The sequence below is a fragment of the Salvelinus fontinalis genome, chromosome 25, assembly GCF_029448725.1.
Source record: "Salvelinus fontinalis isolate EN_2023a chromosome 25, ASM2944872v1, whole genome shotgun sequence".
Classification (NCBI taxonomy): Eukaryota; Metazoa; Chordata; class Actinopteri; order Salmoniformes; family Salmonidae; genus Salvelinus; species Salvelinus fontinalis.
This window is the reverse complement of record NC_074689.1, coordinates 31,821,078-31,841,988: the sequence shown is the minus strand read 5'-3', so window position 1 is coordinate 31,841,988 and position 20,911 is coordinate 31,821,078. Positions and strand designations below refer to the sequence as shown.

The 20,911-nt window shown below is 42.0% G+C and overlaps 2 protein-coding genes across 4 annotated transcripts in view; one reads left to right on the top strand and one right to left on the bottom strand.

The window, feature by feature from the left end:
- Positions 1 to 239: 239 nt before the first annotated feature.
- LOC129823132 (mitochondrial fission regulator 1-like) lies at positions 240 to 14,119 on the top strand. The gene is made up of 9 exons (XM_055881902.1): positions 240 to 329; positions 6,672 to 6,769; positions 7,949 to 8,050; positions 10,787 to 10,920; positions 11,133 to 11,371; positions 11,658 to 11,898; positions 12,015 to 12,213; positions 12,357 to 12,419; positions 12,529 to 14,119. Exons 2-9 carry the CDS (start codon positions 6,734 to 6,736, stop codon positions 12,574 to 12,576), a joined length of 1,062 nt encoding a protein of 353 aa, XP_055737877.1. The 5' UTR covers positions 240 to 329; positions 6,672 to 6,733; the 3' UTR covers positions 12,577 to 14,119.
- Positions 14,120 to 14,498: 379 nt separating this feature from the next.
- LOC129823131 (high affinity cAMP-specific 3',5'-cyclic phosphodiesterase 7A-like) overlaps positions 14,499 to 20,911 on the bottom strand; it is a 39,309-nt gene continuing 32,896 nt past the window's right edge. For all 3 annotated transcript variants that reach the window (XM_055881899.1, XM_055881900.1, XM_055881901.1), the window contains 6 exons: positions 19,113 to 19,244; positions 18,808 to 18,899; positions 17,223 to 17,367; positions 16,998 to 17,094; positions 16,786 to 16,866; positions 14,499 to 16,663 (listed from right to left, as the gene is read on the bottom strand). In XM_055881899.1, the coding sequence (XP_055737874.1) occupies positions 16,350 to 16,663; positions 16,786 to 16,866; positions 16,998 to 17,094; positions 17,223 to 17,367; positions 18,808 to 18,899; positions 19,113 to 19,244 (861 nt within the window). In that variant the 3' untranslated portion in view covers positions 14,499 to 16,349. The remainder of the gene's footprint in view (positions 16,664 to 16,785; positions 16,867 to 16,997; positions 17,095 to 17,222; positions 17,368 to 18,807; positions 18,900 to 19,112; positions 19,245 to 20,911) is intronic.

The window sequence follows — 20,911 nt, the reverse complement described above, 5'->3', positions numbered from 1 at the left end:
CAAGGAATTGATGTTACTTGACATTTTGTTACTTGCTGTCTGTAAACCAAGACCTTGGGTCCGCGTCCTTTATGACAAGAACTCCAGTTGGTCAGTGTGCCTGTTATTTATTATAATCAACCAATAATAGTATCATAGAGTTATAGTACAAGCCCAGTCTAAACAATGTCTCAATGCCCATTGGTTCATTAAAATTATCCACCAACCCATACGTCAAGAAATAAATATTTTATCCCGCCCACTCACTCCGCCAGGAACGCGGTTACTCAAGACTAGAGTGGAGATTTGGGAAACACACATTTTCCCTGGACGTCGACAAAGTCAGTCTCGTAAGTATTTTTTATTAATCAAATTCACTCCACAAACTTTGCTATGACTTACCTTTCGCTAGACTCGTTAACTGTCTACGTTCAAAACGCCTTGGTTAACAAGAAGTTTCGATAGCTATCTAACGTTACAGTAACTTGTTAGTTTAGTTAGCCAACCAACTAACATAACTATGCTTGCTTAGTTACAAAAGACTCATAGAGGGATATGTCAGGAGATTCAATGGTTCAAAACCTAGTTAAGTTTTTCGTCACGTAGTGGATATTTCCAGAAATGTATGGCTTTCGTCCCAAACTTAAGCCAGGCCAGGCTTAGTCACACACAGCAACTTGCTAGCAGTAGTTTGCAAGTCAGAGAGGCCGGTGAGTTGTCTAACGTAACACTAGCCCGATCGTGACTCTGTTCCATTACATTACACATGTCGTTGGATGAAGGCGTCTTCTGTAAGGGAGAGTTTTGGTAAGAGCCCCGACGCTCAATCTGAACATTATTTACAGGCGTCGCTTTATGGTTTTGGAATCATAAGGACCTACGCCACCATAATATAATACAATAAGCCCGTGACAACAACAAGACAAGCCACACACTGGCCGAATAAATTCAACTACACATATGTTTGTTTCGTCACAAAACCGGAGAGCATGATCTGTCCAGTGACATCCACAAAGCAAATATTGCATGCAACAAACCTGCAGCATGGTCAAGCAAGTTAAATGTTTTCAACAGTTTACTAACCAACTACTGATTTAGAACCCACAGAGTTACTGCAAGTCAGCAAAAGACAACAGGAGCACTGCCTCCACTATTCCAGCACAATTTCAAATTAAACATCAACAAGGCTATATATGCTTAGTTTAATACAATGAAAACAAACTTAAAAATACAAAAAAACTATTTAGTCCAATCAGTTGCTAAAAATCGTGTGTGTTGCATGCGCAATTAAACATGTTTTTTTACTTGACCCAACTTGTAGACTAGTTGAACGCCAATACCAACCTCTTCTCTTTCATGTTGGCAAAACGGTCTATGGCTCTGTCATACAGTATGCTTTTTGTTTTTTATAGGCTACCTAGACTAGTAAGCATTTTAGCTAACTTCCCCTCATGTGCAAAAATGAACCAGATAAATTCGCTAGCTAGTTAACGTGAGCCTACTAGGTTACTTCTAGGCACAATATATGCATTTATGGTTAGTTCAGAATCATTGGCCTGTACAGAGAATTAAGTCAAAACAACGATCCAAATCCATATCTCCATCCATGGTTTAGGAAAGTGCAGTTTTAGCATGCTAGCTACTGCAGGTTCATCAACAGAAGCAGACCAGAAACAGACACGTTTGTCTGACAATGATGACATTTTGCGAAAGCCGGGTATACACTATACCATTTTGGCCACGATTTAGCTGTCTCAGACAAGTTTTTGAGATTGGAGACAAAATCCCCATGTCTTTGCCTATTCAGGTCATGTGGCCGTCACCGACGCTCTTTTAATGTGAGAGGGTCAAAGATGCAATCTGAGGGCTATGGATCTCGTCTTTGAGCAGTCCCAGACAGCCCTATATTTTCAAACAGGTTTGGTAGCCACAGCTCGTAGAGCTACGTTAAATCAAATCACATGATAGATTTTGTGAGACAGCATGGTATCGAAAATCTTCACAGCCAAGTGAAGTATCTTGTAGGATGTTTAATGGGAGACGCTCAGTGATGATAGGATTTTGAAAGTCGTGCAGTGTCCACCCAGCTTTAGAATGTGATTTGATTGGTGTGAAGCCAAATCCAAACTGGCATCCCTTGGGGGCTGGTTTGCTGCGCCAGGACAAACCACCGTTGAGCTCAGCTCAATGCTGTTTGGCTAATATTTGGAAGTAGGGAGAACGTGCATTTAATGGCCTAGACAACTGCTGAATAAAGTATTTACAGTGCTGAATAACAACTTAAACATGGACTTACTCATAAAAACAGCAGCTCTTTGCTGTATTCGTTGAGTCTCTCTCTAGTCATGGTTTTGACATCTCACATCAACACCCTATGTGCTTTAATAAAATCAACTATTCTGCCGCTCCGGCAGTCATGCTTCATGACCACAGTAAAATTCTATGACTGTTGACTCAAGGTAATCTCCTCATGCACTCTGGACATGTTAGTGGTACCCAACTCATAAACTATCATCAGGTCACTAATGGCCTGGTACTCAGGGCTCTATTGTCCCTCTAACCACTCTGGATTCAATGCAAATGCAATCAAAAATCACATCAAACACTTATCGTCAAAACAGTATGTTCTTTTAAAACTCACATCACTGTGATGGATTAGTTTGAAGAAAGAAGTTAATCAGTAGGTTGAAACTGAGTGGAAACATGGTCATTGTGGCTGTTTCAAAGCCTAACACAACGAAATGGACCGCGATTTCAAAGGTGATGATTCATTAATTTACATTTAAGTCATTTAGCAGACGCTCTTATCCAGAGCGACTTACAAGTACATACATTCATATTTTTATTTATTTATTGTACTGGCCCCCCGTGGGAAGCGAACCCACAACCCTGGCGTTGCAAGCGCCATGCTCTACCAACTGAGCCACACGGGGCCAGTTGCTCGCTTGATGAGTGTGAATTTGTCTTTTTTCCTGTCCTGCTAATCATTAAAAATGTACTTTTGTATGGAAATGTATGGAGTTAAAACATTCAAAACTCCCATATGAATATTAGGGATAATGCATAGTCCTATATGTGAGCCCAAAATATATTTATATTTATTTCTTTGCTACTGCTCAAAAAAATAAATCTTGGTTGACCAACCGCCTATTGACCGAACAATCGAACAGTCAACTAATTGGGGTCATCATTTAAATTGGCCTATATCAAGGACATTATCTATTTAATTTGTTTCTACGGATAGCCAGGGGCACACTCCAACACTCGAACACAAATGCTTTGTTTGTAAATTATGTTTAAGTCTGCCAGATCAGTGGCAGTACACAGAAAATTGGCAAGTGTTGATTTTTCAGTACACAGCAAATTGGCAAGTGTTGATTTTTCAGTGTAACATTTCTAGTGTTAATTCAGGATCCAATTCACTCTAAGAGTGAAATTTACACTCAATGGTGTATTAGAACCCTCAGTGTTGGTGTTAATAACCAGAGTTATAAAATATTATTTGTCACATGCGCTGAATACAACAGGTGTAATAGACCTTACCGTTTTTAAGGCTTACTTACAAGCCCATTAACCAACAATGAGGTTTTAAGAAAATATAGTTAAGAAAATATTTACTAAAGAAAAATGTAGCACAATAAAATAACAATGAGGCTATTTACAGGGTGTACGGAGTCATTGTGCGGGGGTAAAGCTTAATTGAGGTAATTTGTACATGTAGGTGGAGGTAAAGTGACTATGCATAGATAATAAACAGTGAGTAGCAGCAGTGTAAAAACAAAGGGGGTGTCAATGCAAATAGTTTGGGTGGCCATTTGATTAATTGTCCAGCAGTCTTATGGCTTGGGGGTAGAAGCGGTTTTACACATTGGATAGTAAAACAGTCCCATCAATCACACCCATCATTATCATATTTCCCAACTGCAAGTAGGTTTATTTTTTTAAAGATTGTTTTAATGCTTTTGCATGTACATTGATTAATTTATTAAACTTATACCACACAAACATAACATAAATTGTTTTAAACTAATCCAATCAGTTAGTTAGATTTATTGCACCCCTTACTGAAATGGTGGTTCCAGTTTAAATGGCTTAGGTAGTCTTCTTATCAATTTCCTAACTCTGACCGTCATTCTGAATGCAGGTTATGAGTGAATAAAAATTCAAACTGTTGGATATCCTAACGCTTGCATGATTCTTAAAGGAAATACATATAACTTTGCAAGCCAGGATATTGTGACTTGTAGGCATGATGTGGTCTGTAAACCAGGAGTTTCCTAACACCACTGTGTTAGGGTAAAACTAGGCCATCAGATGAAAGCCTTATGATGTGTGTATTGTCAGAGTTTAATTTTAATGATAGCATTCACCTAGGTACTCACTTGGTGAAAGCCACAGGCCTTTAACCATGTCTCTGTCACTAACAAATATAGTCATGGGTGGTAATAAAAATTAACTCAAAGAAAAGGAACCCTGGGAAATCTGCAAATGATGCTTTGCACCACACAGTGAACACTCATACAGTCAACACCCAAAGAGTATTTACTGTAACCCCTCAGGTGTTCGTTTCTTACACTGAGAAAGTGTAACAGCGTCAGCACTAAGCAGAGTGAGTCGAGTTTACTCTAAATGAAATGTTCTGTTTTACACTGTAGGGGTTGCGCATTACTCTACAATAGAGTTCATTTGAAGAAGTTCATTTGAACACTAAGAGTTGAATGGGGAACACTGCAACAGAGTTAAATCTTTAACACTTTTTAAAAAGTGTTATTTTAACGCCAGTTCAGTGGGATTCATAGGTTCACTGAAAATAGTGTACTTTTAAAACCGTCAGAGTTTAAATGTACACCATTGATTTCACTGTGTAGGGATGACCAGGAATGCTCGCTTGAGTGTGAATTTGTCTTTTTTCCTGTCCTGCTAATCATTAAAAATGTACTTTTGGGTGTCAGGCGAAATGTATGGAGTTAAAACATTATTTTCTGTAGGAAAGTAGTGTAGTAAAATTAGAAGTTTTCAAATAGCCCAAAAAAACGACTTAAGTTGTACTTTAAATAATTTCTACTTAGGTACTTTTCACCACTGACGTTTCTAAACGTTAAAACACAGTGTCAGGGTTGTAGTTAACATGAGGTAGTCATGGGCGACGCTAATGGCTGAAAACTGTAGGGAGAAGGCAGAAGGATGCCAAAAGTTTGAGAGCGAACATGTTTAAGAACCTGAACTCTCAAATCAAATTGCTCATTGATTCTCAACCAGGGTGCTTGGGACCATAGGGGGGTCCTTGAGAGCTTTCAGACGGGGTCCCTAAAAAGGCAGGGAATAAAACTAGCTGAGAACTCAACTTCACCATATATACACTGAACAAAGTATAAACGCAACATGCAACAATTTCAAAGATGGTACTGAGTTACAGTTCATATGAGGAAATCAGTCCATTGAAATACATATTCTAGGGATTCTTCTTTTTAAGTAGGGGTGTGGCTTAGAAAACCAGTCAGTATCTGGTGTGACCACCATTTGCCTCATGCGAGACAAATCTTCTTGGCATAGAGTTGATCAGGTTGTTGATTGCAATGTTGTCCGACTCCTCTTCAATGGCTGTGTGAAGGTGCTGGATATTGGGGGGAACTGGAACGCGCTGTCGTACACGTCGATCCAGAGCTTCCCAAACATTCTCTATGGGTGACATATCTGGTGAGTTTGCAGGCCATGGAATAACTGGGACTTTTTCAGCTTCCAGGAATTGTGTACAGATTCTTGTGGCATGGGGCCATGCATTATCATGCTGAAACATGAGGTGATGGTGGCGGATGAATTGCACGACAATGGGCCTCAGGATCTTATCACGATATCGCTGTACGTTCAAATTGCCATCGATTTAAGATGCAATTGTGTTTGTTGTCTGTAACTTATGCCTGCCCATACCTTAACCCCACTACCACCATGGGGCATTTGACATAAGCGAACCGCTCGTCCACTGAATTCAGTAATGACGCCAAACTCCAGTCAGGTCAAGACCCTAGTGAGGACGACGAGCACGCAGATAAACTTCCCTGAGACGGTTCATGACAGTTTGTGCAGAAATGTTTGTTGCGCAAACTCACATTTTCATCAGCTGTCTGGTGGCTGGTCTCAGACAATCCCGCAGGTGAAGAAGCCGGATGTGGAGGTCCTGGGCTGGTATGGTTGTGTGGCCAGTTGGATGTACTGCCAAATTCTCTAAAACAACTGAGGCAGCTTATGGTAGAAATGAACATTTAATTCTCAGGCAACAGCTCTGGTGGACATTCCTGCAGTCTGCATGCCAATTGCACGCTCCCTCAACTTGAGACATCTGTGGCGTTGTGTGAAAAATGTTTTCAGATTTTAGTGGCCTTTTCTTGTCCCCAAAACAAGGTGCACCCGTGTAATGATCATGCTGTTTAATAAGCTTCTTGATATGCCACAACTGTCAGTTGGATGGATTATCTTGGCAAAGGAGAAATGCTCACTAACAGGGATGTAAACGAAATTGTGCTCAATTTTAGAGAAATACGCTTTTTTTGCATATGGAACATTTCTGGGATCTTTTATTTCAGCTCATGAAACATGGGACCAACCCTTTACATGTTGAGTTTGTTTTTGTTCCGTATAGTATGAATAACTACAAGTATTTCTACCCCTGTTTGTCTTTCTGTTGTTTCCCCCAGACTACCTCACAAAGAAGATGCTTTCTTGTGTACAACTGCTGCTTTGAAAACACATCGATAAAATGAGTAAAGAAAGTCCAAGGATAGAAATGGACCTGGTAAGTACTTTCATTTTTCCCATACCATGGAGTACAGTCATGATCAGACCAGATATTATTTGCCTAAAGGCTGGCAGATGGCGATATTGAGTCGTTTTAATTTTACCATCCAAACGCATTGTATGCACCGGCAATACATTCATATCCCTTGTGAACCGTTTCGGACTAAAATCATTCTTCATTCAGGCTGCATAGGCTTTGATTTCCTCCTGAACTTTAATGGGGAAAGCGGAGAAAAACAGGACATGTGTACCACCAGCATGGTAGTGGCTAAATGCTAATCCTGGATGTTGTGTATCACGTTCAGCCAATCAGGTTGCATCAGTCTGTTTTTTCACCCTTAACCTAAGGCAGTGCTGTATGGCATTAGTGAAAACCAAGATTTTCACTAATGGGGGGGCTGCCGGTTTTGACTAGCAGAAGTGACTTTTCTTAGCAGATTAGAAGAAATTATGTAGCAGGTTAGGATAATTAATGTGGCAGGTTAGGAGACTTATGTTAAAATTAGGAAAAGGCTTAGTTTGCTAAAATTGTTCCCTAAGCGATTCAAACATATTTAGCTACAGCCAGGTCTGCCCTGAGTACAGTTTTAGTTTTCGCTAATGCGATGCCGCTAATAGTTTCAACCTGACTGGCTGAACGCAATACACAACATCCAGGATTAGCATTTAGCCAATTTAGCATGGTGGTGGGAAATGGTGTTTTCATAAAGGTATGCGTATTTTTCTATTTAAAAAAATTATATACAAATAAAATTACAGCTTTTCGACATTAAATAAAGTTAAGGAGGAAATCGAAGCCAATGCAGCCTGAATGGATAATGTTTTAGGTTACCTCACCAGTCCAAATGTATTGCCGGCTGCATGCAATGCATTTGGACGGTAAGATGAAACCACTCCATATCGCAATGTGCCGGCCTTTAGGGTAACCAGATATCTGTCATCTCAACTGTCACTTATCAGACGGTGTAGCAACTACAGTATACCCAGAAGTAGAGGAGGACTGAAGACATAGTTGAAGCGTCTTGAGATCACAATAGTATCCAATCCATGTCCTCATGGCATTTCCAGTATACTGCACTTCTACTATACTGTCTTTTATAAGGCATGATTTAATTGTTATGTACCGATTATCTTGATTCTAGTACTTAACCATAGACCTGTGTGTTTATTTTGACAGGCCTTTGGCTTTTCAGGCAAGGCGTATGGCTCCTCAAGGAGTATTGTGAGAAGAATAGCCACCAATCTTCCCCTTAAACCATGCCACAGGGTCCATTTTCAGGTAAAACTGTTTCTGCGACAGAGGCAGGCAGGCATACAACATGTCTGCCCCCATACTTTGACAGAGTATGATCTGTGTGGGACATTGTTTCCATGTGACTTTGTTTCCGTGTCTGTCACTGTTTCTGTGTCACTGTTTCTGTGTCACTGCTCTTTACCTTGTGCTCAAGTGTCACGTTATCTTGGTGTTCTCATGTCCTGATGTATTCTGATCTAATGGTCAAGTCACCCTCATCAAGAGTGTTTGCCAGCTTGTTCATTTGTTTTGATGCTTCAACACTAAACAGAATAGAAAACGTCATGAGACTGATAACATGGACCTAGGTGCTGATTTAATGTTTAGGGAAGTTAGGCTATGTTGCTCCTCATTGGTAATCAAATATTGAGGTGCCTTTTTAATGTTTAGATTTGAAGTCTGATCCAATTAGTATTTTTTTGCATTAGAAAGTTCCAGTTACACAGAACACAACAGTTAATTTAGATTGCCATGTTATCATTGCCCTGCTCAGTCTTTACATTTGTCTTTCCTGTCATTACTGTTTTCTCTTTTTTTCCTCTCTCCCTCCCTTTAGCTGTCCTTCCTTTCTGTGAGGAATGCAGTATGTCTGTTTTAGGTCAGCTCATCAGGCAACCTACAACAGTAACTTTGTACTGTTGACTAATGTCCCCCCCATTTGCTGCTATAACAGCCTCCACTCTTCTGGGAAGGCTTTCCACTAGATGTTGGAACATTGCTGCAGAGACTTGCTTCCATTCAGCCACAAGAGCATTAGTGAGGTTGGGCCTGGCTCGCAGTTAGTGTTCTAATTCATCCCAAAGTTGTTTGATGGGCTTGAGGTCAGAGCTCTGTGCAGGCCAGTCAAGTTCTTCCACACCAATCTCGACAAACCATTTCTGTATGGACCCCGCTTTGTGCACGGGAGCATTGTCATGCTGAAACAGGAAAGGGCCTTCCACAAACTGTTTCCATAAAGTTGGAAGCACAGAATTGTCTAGAATGTCATTGTATGCTGTAGCTTTAAGATTTCCCTTCAATGGAACTAAGGAGCCCGAACTGTGAAAAACAGCCCCAGACCATTATTCCTCCTCCACCAAACTTTCCAGTTGGCACGATGTATTGGCGCAGGTAGCGTTCTCCTGGCATCCGCCAAACCCAGATTTGTCTGTCACACTTCCAGATTGTGAAGCAGGATTCATCATTCCAGAGAATGTGTTTCCCTGCTTCAGAGTCCAGCACTTGGCATTGCACATGGTGATCTTAGGCTGGTGTGCGGCTGCTCGGCCATGCACACCCATTTCATGAAGCTCCCTACGAACTCTTATTGTGTTGACGTTGCTTCCTGGGGCAGTTTGGAACTCTGTAGTGAGTTTTGCAACAGAGGACAGACGATTTTTACATGCTTGAGTACTTGGTGATCCCGTTCTGTGAGCTTGTGTGGCCTACCACTTTGCGGCTAAGCCGTTGTTTGTCCTAGATGGTTGCACTTCACATTGACAGCGCTTGACCAGGGCAGAAATGTAATGAACTGACTTGTTGGAAAGGTGGCACCCTATGAGGTGCCCTGTTGAAAGTCCCTGAGCTCTTCAGTAAGTCCATTCCACTACCAATGTTTGTCTATGGCGATTGCATGGCTGTGTGCTTTATTTTATACACCTGTCAGCAATGGGTGTGGCTGAAATAACTTGAGGTAGATGGATTACTGTACAAAACATTTTGCCTCAATTCCCAGCAGCGTTGCAGTTCTTGACACTCAAACCAGTGCGCCTGACACCTACCATGCCGTTCAAAGGCACTTCATTCTTTTGTCTTGCCCATTCACCCTCAGAACAGCGGCAATTCATCGAAGCATGGACGCTACAAGGTGCCAAGCGTTCCACAGGGATGCTGGCCTATGTTGACTCCAATGCTTCCTATACTTGTCAAGTTGGCTTGATGTCCTTTGATTAGTGGACCATTCTTGAAACACACGGGAAACTGTTGAGTGTGAAAAACCCAGCAGCGTTGCAGTTCTTGACACACTCAAATCGATGCGCCTGACATCTACCATACCCCGTTCAAAGTCACTTAAATCTTTTGTCTTCCACATTCACCCTCTGAATGGCACACAAACACAATCCATGCCTCGATTGTCTTAAAAATTGATTGGCCTAAAAATCCTTCTTTAACATGTCTCCTCCCCTTCATCTACACTGAATGAAGTGGGTTTAACAGGTGATGTCAGTAGGGGGTCGTAGACTGACCAGGTGAAAGCTATCGTGGAAAGAGGTGTTCTTAATGTTTTGTATACTCAGTGTGTGTAGATATAGTTAGATCACCGCTGCTAAATAAATATAGGTGAAACACTGGTCCCCTTGGACTGTCCTCTGAAAGGTATCTACTGTCTTTTTCTTATCTTTTTCTATGACTTTACGCTCATGTTGACAGACAGCATACGAATAGACCTCGACAGGTTGTTGACAGACTGCGTAATTAAGAATGGACCTCGACGGGTTGTTGACAGACTGCGTAATTAAGAATGGACCTCGACGGGTTGTTGACAGACGGCATCAAAATGGCTTTCTTCAGTTGCTGTCGTGCTCTATTTCTAAAAGTCAACCGTAGCCAATCAAATGTCTGTCAGGGTAGGTTTCCAAGTAGTGTGAATGAAGTTTGAGTCATGAAAAGAGAATACCTCACGTGGTTAAATAGGACAGAATGTTTAGGTGTATTAATTAACATGGCTGCCCTGTGTCTCAGCTCGATCCTTACACTGAGGACAGTAGTGTCCTGAATAGCGCTGGGAGACAGAATGGACTGCTGGCCTCTCTGGCTGATGTCTGCTGGATCGACGAGGAGGAGAAAAATGACTCGTTTGGATTTGGGAGACTGAGGTAAGAAAAGAGGGCGTTAGCACAGGCACCCTTAAGCCGTGATGCTGCTCTTAAATGCCGTGACGCTGCTCTTAAAAGCTGTGATGCTGCCCCTGTTTGACCCACACTGTGCTTATTAGGGAGTTCCTTTGCGTTTGTTAACTTTCCATGTGTGTATTACTCCATGAATCTTTCCTGCTTTCTAATATGGCGCTTGTATACCATCGTTACAGGTCAGAGGCACCGTCAGGGCTCATGTTTCGTTCTCACCAGCCTCAGCCCAAACAACAATCTTTGCCCAGGCGGAGGTCATTACCCAGGATGCACAAGGCTGAGCCGGAGCCCCAGGTTCAGACCTGCAGCAACAATGAGGCCATCCAAAAGATCAGTGCTCTAGAGACCGAGCTGGCTAAACTCAGAGCCCAGATCGCACAGATAGTACTGACCCAGGTGCAGAACACACTGACACCAGGTACGAGAGAGAGACCTCAGAACACACACACACACACACACACACACACACACACACACACACACACACACACACACACACACACACACACACACACACACACACACACACACACACACACACTAAACGGTAAAGAAGAATCCTCAAAACAGAGAACTGTAATTTAGCCCCTTCATTTGTTGGGTAAGAGTTCAATTTTTTCCACTGTAATGACCTATATCTGCCTGAAGATGGCAGCTTTTCATGGAATAATTGTCAGACTAATCTGTACATTTCTTATCCCCAGGAGGTCCTCCCGCCCCAGGCGGCCCTCCTCCACCCTGCGTCCCTCCGCCGCCTCCCCCTCCTCCACCCCCACTCATGGGGCTCCAACAGAGCTTCTCAGTCATTGACCTCATCCAGGAGCGCCGTGGGAAGAAGACTGAGGGCCAGACACTGCTGCACAAGGGGCCCAAGCAGGCAGAGGTTCCCAATATGCTGGATGTGCTCAAAGACATCGGCAAAGTCAAGCTGCGCCCCGCCAAGAGGTAGGCACCATGTTCATTGTCTGACTTTTACATTACAGAAGATGGACACAACTCTCTTGTTTTACTAACTGAAACCTGTACTGATTTTCCCGTACTCCTTGTGTGTTCCTGTCCAGCCGGCCAGAGGAGAGCCAAGCTAAACCAAGAGAGCCCACAGACGCTGCGTCTCTCATCGCTAATGCCCTGAAGCGCAAGTTCGCACATCGCTATCGCCACAACAGCAGTGAGGACAAGGATTTTGACTTCCCAGCCTCTGAACTGAAACCTTTCTGTTCTGAATTCCACAAGACCAACAAGAAAGTAGAGATTCCCCTGGTAAGAGCAACACGGATACTACATTACTCTCTGTTAGGAATCCTCATTTTGGGCCTTATCATTTTCCATCTACACTGTATGATAGTGCAACAACAAAGATGTGTGTCTGGGTTGTCAGTTGCTTACTTTTTTCTGTCCTCTAGGTAAGGCAGCCCCGGTTGAAAACCCCAGCCCCTGTAGTGAAACCACGCCCAGAGACCCCCCTGGTAAGAGAAGTGCAAGCATGACAAACCTTTTTGGTTTATAAAGGTATCTGATCTAATATTTGATACTTTTGGAAACTCATTTGCTCCTATCTCTTTTCCCATCCTGTAGTTTGGGCAGCACATGTTGAAATCTACTGGCAAGAGAAATCTCCTCTGAGCACCCACAGAGCTGGGATGGAGTTCTGGACCTTCAGACAGTCATGGACACTTTCAGTGCCTTATGAAGCGGTTTGTCAGCAGTCTCTGTGGATGGACACATGGTTTCTGACTAGATATTCAGTTCATCTGCTCACCAACAGTGTTGCATTGCCTCATAGTCTTCTTTAGTTCTTGCACTTTGATAACATACAGGATCTGTTTTTGTGTGTACCACTTAGATTTTAGCTTGTTTTAATCAAATGTCTATTTTTGTTTCTTAACAAAGTTCAAAGTCTTTGATCTAGAAGGTCAAATTTTGCTGTACATCTTTTATTTTTTGTATCATAACTAAATTCCACACCAGTGTTTTTATGTTCTGGATACACACTGTAACACTACAGACTCCTAACATTCCTCTCAGCTGACAACCGTTAATAACTACATTTATTTATGGGAATCAACCTTCTCTAAATCACAGATGGAAAGGCGTATCATTTTTGCATGCCCTTTTCAAGGCAGTTGTATTTCTCTTTGCCTCACTGGGTATTTGCTGTCTACTGCTTGCTGTGGGTAGAGAGAAATGTATGCAGAGGAGAGGGAACACTTTGTCATTTGGTCCCTCTTGTAGAGTATTGGGCCATTGACTAGAATGCAATTTACAAAAAGTCTAATTTATGATTTCTAGATCTCTTATTTATGTTTTGGTTTGAACTGAATTTAGTTAATACTTGATACAAATAATGAAGTTGTAGCTGTTATCAATGCTATCAAAGCATGCATGGTTGAGATGTAATTGTATTTATGTTTAGTTTTAGACTGGCTCTCTTTTAGCTTTATTGAGTTGAACTGGGACCACTGTTACCATACAGTACCTCAGTATGAAGACTGGACCAAATGAATCTATGCTGACAGTGTTGTCTTAATGCAGTCAGTGTTGAACTAAAGCTTAACACAGGGGTAGTCTACCAGTCATTTTAACTATAACTTACCAATGCTGGGCATGATTATAATTTTTTTTATTGTTCCATTGTGTGTTCCTGATCTGGCATTATCATTCAGTTGTATTTTGTTATATGGTTAGAAGCCAAATGGTATCCTGGGAGGTAGTGCCTCTTGATGACAAGCTGAGTATCCCTCTGTTTATATCCAGATGCCTTGATACTAAGAATATTTCATACCATAACCACTGTTTCTCTTGGATATATTCTGTTGATGGTTAAGAATTTCATATTTTTTGTGGAATAACAAAGGTGTTCTCTGCACACCTTGACACATATGACTGATATGACTATTTAGGGGAAAACAGTATTTCAGATAAATCTAACACTAAGACAATCAATGACCAGTGTGTTTATCATTGACATACTGTATGTGCTGTACCGATATCTATTTCCTGCTCAGTGTGTTTAAGCTTTGAACTTGAACTGCATGGTGGGAGAATAAGAGAACATGGACAACTCAACTGTCAATGATACTTGAAGTAAAACACGATCTGTTTTGTGAAATGTCTTCCATACTTGAAAGAAAATTCAAATTCATGAATAAAACCAAAATGAAACTTGTGTGCATGGAATGTTTGTCCAATCCTCAATGTCAAGTCTTGGGTAACTAAAGTGAACTGTTTCCACATTGCCCGAGCACAGTAATCCCAACCATCAAGGTTGAACAGTGAATGACTATAGTTTGTCACCAGGAGGGTAATATGCCATTTAGCAGATGCTTTTAACCAAAGCGACTTACTCATCTGTGCATACATTTTACGTATGGGTAGTCCCGGGAATTAAACCCACTTCCCTGGCGTTACAAGCGACACCCAACTGAGCTACAAAAGGACCAAGTGGTGTATGATGAACAGGTAATGTCATGTAAGCTCTATTCCTTACATTTCTAGCTACAATGAAGATTTCACCTCAATACATCCCTATATGACTCCTACCACGGTCAAAGTTCACGTCAACTTGTTTTATTTATCAAAATGTAACAGCAACAAGCATGTATCAAAAGGTCAATACGGCAAATCCTTTACAAAATGGCTTGACAAATCTTCCCAAAATGGCTTCCCAAAACAGTCTTACAGCGAAAATGCTAAAATAGGAAAAAGCACCTGTTATTAAAATCTTTGTGCAGTCTACAGAATCCAAAAAATATATAAATGGAGATGGAATGTAAAAAAAATAACCATTTATATACAGAATGTGTTTGAGTTCAGTTTTTCCTCACAAAGGCTAAAGAAAATCAGACTGCATTAAGAGGACAAGCACACGATGTACTTCATGAGATTACTAGAACTAGTAGTAGGAGCTGGTTTGGTCACTTAGCGCAGTGTGCATAGTTATAAGGCATCGGTACAGCAGTCCTAGATTGCATGTGGCTATGATGATAATGAGAGACATTCTGAGAGGGAGAGAGTCCCATTCAGTAGAAGTAAACAGATGTTTAACAGGTAGCTAAACCACAGTAAACTTCCCTCCTACAGTCCACCCTGCGTGAGTGGTGTTGTGATGGGAGTTTTCAGATGGGGTGTGTGTACTATGCCTCAGTGACTGGTCCAGGGTTAGAGGTCACGCATACTCTACAGTCACTGACAACAATGCTTCATATTAGTTACATTCTAGAATACAACAGAAAGTAGTTGCATTCTAGAATACCATTCTCTCTGACCCAAGTTCTCTCAGAACAGAAGTTGTGTGTCCAATATTTCAGTCTTTTGGCAGTGCAAGGAAGAGGTGAATACAATGGAGCACAGGGGTGTTTCTATCAGTCAACTTAAGCAGTGGGTCAACAATTCAAACACTAGTGGTTCTTCGCATCTGTGCTTAGAAGGCATATCACGGAACCATAATGATTCATTTCGAATGGACAACAAGGACAAACAAGACATCTGTAAACAGTCTTCATAGAGGCAGCAAAAGGACTGGGCTTGTCACATTATCTTCAGGAAGAAGATTCCTTACAAATGCATCAACACACATCACGGCATCTCTGTGCAGTCTTAGGAGAGCATCTCTGTGCAGTCTTAGGAGAGCATCTCTGTGCAGTCTTTGGAGAGCATCTCTGTGCAGTCTTTGGAGAGCATCTCTGTGCAGTCTTTGGAGAGCATCTCTGTGCAGTCTTTGGAGAGCATCTCTGTGCAGTCTTAGGAGAGCATCTCTGTGCAGTCTTAGGAGAGCATCTCTGTGCAGTCTTAGGAGAGCATCTCTGTGCAGTCTTTGGAGAGCATCTCTGTGCAGTCTTAGGAGAGCATCTCTGTGCAGTCTTAGGAGAGCATCTCTGTGCAGTCTTTGGAGAGCATCTCTGTGCAGTCTTTGGAGAGCATCTCTGTGCAGTCTTAGGAGAGCATCTCTGTGCAGTCTTAGGAGAGCATCTCTGTGCAGTCTTTGGAGAGCATCTCTGTGCAGTCTTTGGAGAGCATCTCTTCAATACTCAGTGTGTTTCAAATCACTTTCAAAACATCCTACAGAACTTTGTTTAAAAATGGCACTTCGCCTTCAAAATGGTGGTGTTACATTAGTAAGGCTAAAACTACAGAGGACAAATAAATAAATAAAACAAGCCAATAAAAATACTAAATACAGCAGCAGTATCTATGTATGTCAAGGAAAGGAATTAAAAATGAAATAAATAAAATCTGTGCTTTGTCAAATATGGGAGGCAAAGGCAACAAAAACGTGAGTACTGTTCGGGTGGGGCAGTGGGAGTAGGGGGGGTTAAAGGCCATACCCCGCTCCTCCCACCCTCTCCCCAGTGTTTGTCGAGGCTAGCGGTCAGGGTTCTAAGGGCAAACATGGAGTGTCAGGACTCTTTGCTTCTCTGAGGTATTTCTTTGTAGTTGGTTTCTTCTGTGGCTGTTGCCGTGGTGACAGCTATGGGTTCCGCGGCAGAGGCAGACTCTGGTTCTGACTCGGTGACGGTGGGCGTTGGCATGGTGAAGAAGGCAGGGCTGCTAGGTTCCAGCTCCTCGGAGCTAGAGGACCCCTCCTGCTGTACTAACCCACCCCAGATGGCCTTGTTCAGCCCTAGGTGGCCCAGCATGGTCTGGGACAGACGCGTGTCAGAGAACCGGGCCCACTCAACAAACAAAGGCTCCACCACGTACGTCATGAAACCTAGGAAGGAAGACAGGGATAGGGAAACACACAGGGTAATAGAGGCAGGCCTAAGAGAGCTTCTGGTTTATATCAATGTATTGTAGCTAGTACTAAACTAGAAATCGTCATTAAAAACTTACCAATTTGAATGTTTGCCATGGAGTTACTCTGGCTATCACACAGTGGACTGACTTCAAGTCTGTGCTTCTTCTCAATGTCTCCTACAGAGGGATAGACAACACAGCACACACTGATCAGAAATCAACAGCATAGGTGAAAAGACTGTTGGAGATTAAGAAGGGTAGAGGGAGAATGATAACCATACAGAATGAAAGGAAGAACGAGAGAATACCTTGGTGGAAGAACTCTTCCGTCACTTTCTCACTCCACTGTTTGCTCAGCTCCCAGGGTCTGCAGGGGTTGCAGATGTCTGCACACTTCAGAGCCATCTGCAAGGAGTTAGAGACAAAATAGCCAGTCAGACCCCACAGTTTCCAGCTGATAAGATCCAAAATGGCTGGTTCTACACAGTTTCCCCAGGCACAACTCTAAGCCTATGGCCCAGCTATTAACTGACCTGGAGGATGAAGTGTCGGTGGCTGGCGTTGCTCAGGTACAGGTCATCCTGGTCCAGGTGTGTCCTGAACTTTCCCAGGTACTCGTTCTGTCTGCTGATGTCAGTGGCTAGGATAAGAGAACCCAGTTGGTGCTCCATCTTCAGCCTGAGGAGATGATGAACAGAGGAATTCATTAAATATGCTTAATGTGTTTAACTACCATAATTAAGTGTACAACAACAACTCATTACCTTGATCTTTAAAACCTCTTAAATGTAAAGTCCCCATATTTGGGGACCCTCTTTGATTTTTAAAAATTAAATTCAGTCTGATATAAGAACAGTCTGGTATGAGAACAGTAGTCCCTATCTGTAAAAGCAGGGTGTCTGCGGAAAGATGAGTATCTTGGCTATTGATCGGTGCCTTCAAATCTTTGGTGTGACTTACTACCACATCTGGGCATTAGAATTTATAAAGGCAGGGCGAGCCGATGACCTCATTTCAAGATGGCTGCTACCTACATTATGTTAAGCGTTGTCAAGCATAAACGAAAATAAACACAGAATACGTTGATACACACCGAAAGCCGGGACTTTATATGTAGGCTATTTGTCTGCCTGTGACCTACCGTTACTGATCACCAGCCCAGAGAGTCAATATGTTTATTTTACACAACGTTTTCACCAAACATCTTACAAGGTAAGCTTCCATTTGGTCTGTGTTTGAGCAAGAGCTATTGGGGGGTATCACGCCTAGCCTGATGGATTCTGTTAAAATGGAACATGTTTCAAGTTAAACTGTAGTTATTTTGTATCCTGTTAAGTGAATGATTACTCTGAGTAGTTTAGGCCATGAAATGGTGTATGCTAATTTAGAAAGGTTGACCTAATCAGATAAGAGGAAATTGCCTTGGATCAGAGAGCAGGGTCAGGCCCAGAAGATGGGTAGCTAAACAATAGTGAATAATAACTTTCCAGTGTGCAAAAACAGTGCAATTACCACATTTGGACACTTTGAATGTAAACCTTGAATGTAACCTGGATGCTCCATAACACCACCACAGTGTTTGAGTGAGGTTGATATGGTAGAAATTGTGTTTATATACTGAACAAATAGCATTTAGGGACTGCAAATATGTAATAGCACTGGAATTATCTAATTTACAGACATATGCCAGTTTGGAGAGGTTTAGGGACACTTGGAAACGTCCCGTGACCACACCTGACACTACTTACTAAAACATCTGCCCATTTCTAGTTGTTAGGTCTATCAATCATTTTTTTCTGATATTGTTCACGTTGTGGAAACCATCCGACGTGTTTCCAGCTCTAGTCATCAATAATTCACTTATAGCTTGTCAATGAAAGATGACTTGTGTACAGTGAACTATGTAACTGCTCTCTATCTTCTGATCACTCCTCAAAATCAAAGTCTCCTTTCCAAATATATAGCAAGTTTTTGCATGTCAGAATCATGTAATTATACATTAATATAAGTTACCTTTGGGTATGTCTAGTTAGGCAGAAATCTACATTTTGCCATTACATTTAATTAAAAACAGTCATTAAATCACTTGGCACTGGGAAAAGCAATGAACAGACTGACCCGTCCTCAGCAGGCAGGTGGGAGAACAGGCCGGTCTCTCTGAGCAGACCTACTGCAGACCTCCAGTGGTGGTTCTCCAGAACAGAGGAGTTCTACAGACCCATAAACATTAGCATTTTTAGAACGCTGTAATCCTGCTCTACTAAGTGCATTCAATCATAGACCTCAACGTTATCTTAAAATAACAAATAACCCATGAACTATCAACACTTCTGTCCTGTCGAACATGGCCATCTAGTGTCCTCCAGCCATATCTAATATGAAAGCTACAGGAGCTGTGGAATGCACCAGCGATGTGCTCTCACCCTGTAGAGCTTGGCCAGGTAGTGGTTGGTCTTGATGAGGAAGGGCTGGTTGACTCCCGGGTGGTCCAGGTCATGAGTGGCGGCTGCCAACAGGCCCAGGAGGATGTCACAGGACGTCAGGGACTTGGCCAGCTATGGAGAGACAGGGAATGTAGGCGTACTTTTCTCTGCTCATCCCCCTTTTTCCACATTGTTACGTTTCAGCCTTATTCTGGCAACTTCATTAAATAGTACCCACAAAACACCAGTCTCAACATCAACAGTGAAGAGGAGACTCCGGGATGCTGGCCTTCTAGGCAGAGTTACAAAGAAAAAGCCATATCTCAGACTGGCCAATAAAAATAAAAGATTAAGATGGGCAAAAGAACACAGACACTGGACAGAGGAACTCTGCCTATGTGGTCGATGTGAAATGGCTAGCTAGTTAGCGGTGGTGCGCGCTAATAGTGTTTCAATCGGTGACGTCACTCGCTCTGAGACCTAGAAGTAGTTGTTCCCCTTGCTCTGCAAGGGCCGTGGCGCGATGGGTAACGATGCTTCGTGAGTGACTGTGGTTGATGTGTGCAGAGGGTCCCTGGTTGGGGCGAGGAGAGGGACGGAAGCTATACTGTTACACCAAGAAGGCCAGCATCCTGGAGTCGCCTCTTCACTGTTGACGTTGAGACTGGTGTTTTGCGGGTACTATTTAAAGAAGCTGCCAGTTGAGGTCTTGTGAGGCACATGTTTCTCAAACTAGACACAAAACTAGACACTACCGGGGCCTCCCACTCTTCTTTCTATTCTCGTTAGAGTCTGTTTGCGCTGTTCTGTGAAGGGAGTAGAACATAGCGTTTTACGAGATCTTCAGTTTATTGGCAATTTCTCGCATGGAAGCACCTTCATTTCTCAGAACAAGAATAGACTGATGAATTTCAGAAAAAAAATATTTGTTTCTGGCCATTTTAAGCCTGTAATTGAACCCACAAATGGTGATGCTCCAGATACTCAAATAGTCTAAAGAAGGCCAGTTTTATTGCTTCTTTAAATCGGGACAACAGTTTTCAGCTGTGCTAACACAATTGCAAAAGGGTTTTCTAATGATCAATTAGCCTTTTAAAATGATAAACATTGATTACCTAACACAACGTGCCATTGGAACACAGGAGTGATGGTTGATGATAATGGGTCTCTGTACACCTATGTAGATATTTTTTTTAATCTGCCGTTTCCAGCTAAAATAGTAATTTACAACATTAACAACGCCTCTCCCCTATTTGACCTAGATAGTTTGTGTGTATACATTGATATGTAGGCTACGTGTTTTTAAAAATGTATGTAGTTCTGTCCTTGAGCTGTTCTTGTCTATTGATGTTCTGTATTATGTCATTCTGTATTATGTTTCATGTTTTGTGTGGACCCCAGGAAGAGAAGCTGCTGCTTTTGCAACAGCTAATGGGGATCCTAATAATGTCTACGCTGTATTTCTGATCAATTTGATGTTATTTTAAAAATGGAAAAGAAAATGTGCTTTTCTTTCAAAAACAATGACATTTCTAAGTGACCCCAAACCTTTGAACGGTAGTGTATGTAAATGTGATATTTCCGTTTTTTTATTTGTAACACATTTTCAAGAATTTCTAAAACCCTATTTTTGCTTTGTCCTTATGGGGTATGTGTGTAGATTAATGAGGGGAAAAAAACATACATTTTAGAATAAGGCTGTTATGTAACAAAATGTGAAGGGGTCTGAATACTTTCGGAATGCGCTGTACATGATAGGTAACCTTGCCTCTGGCCTGAAGACTCATGAGCTAATGCCT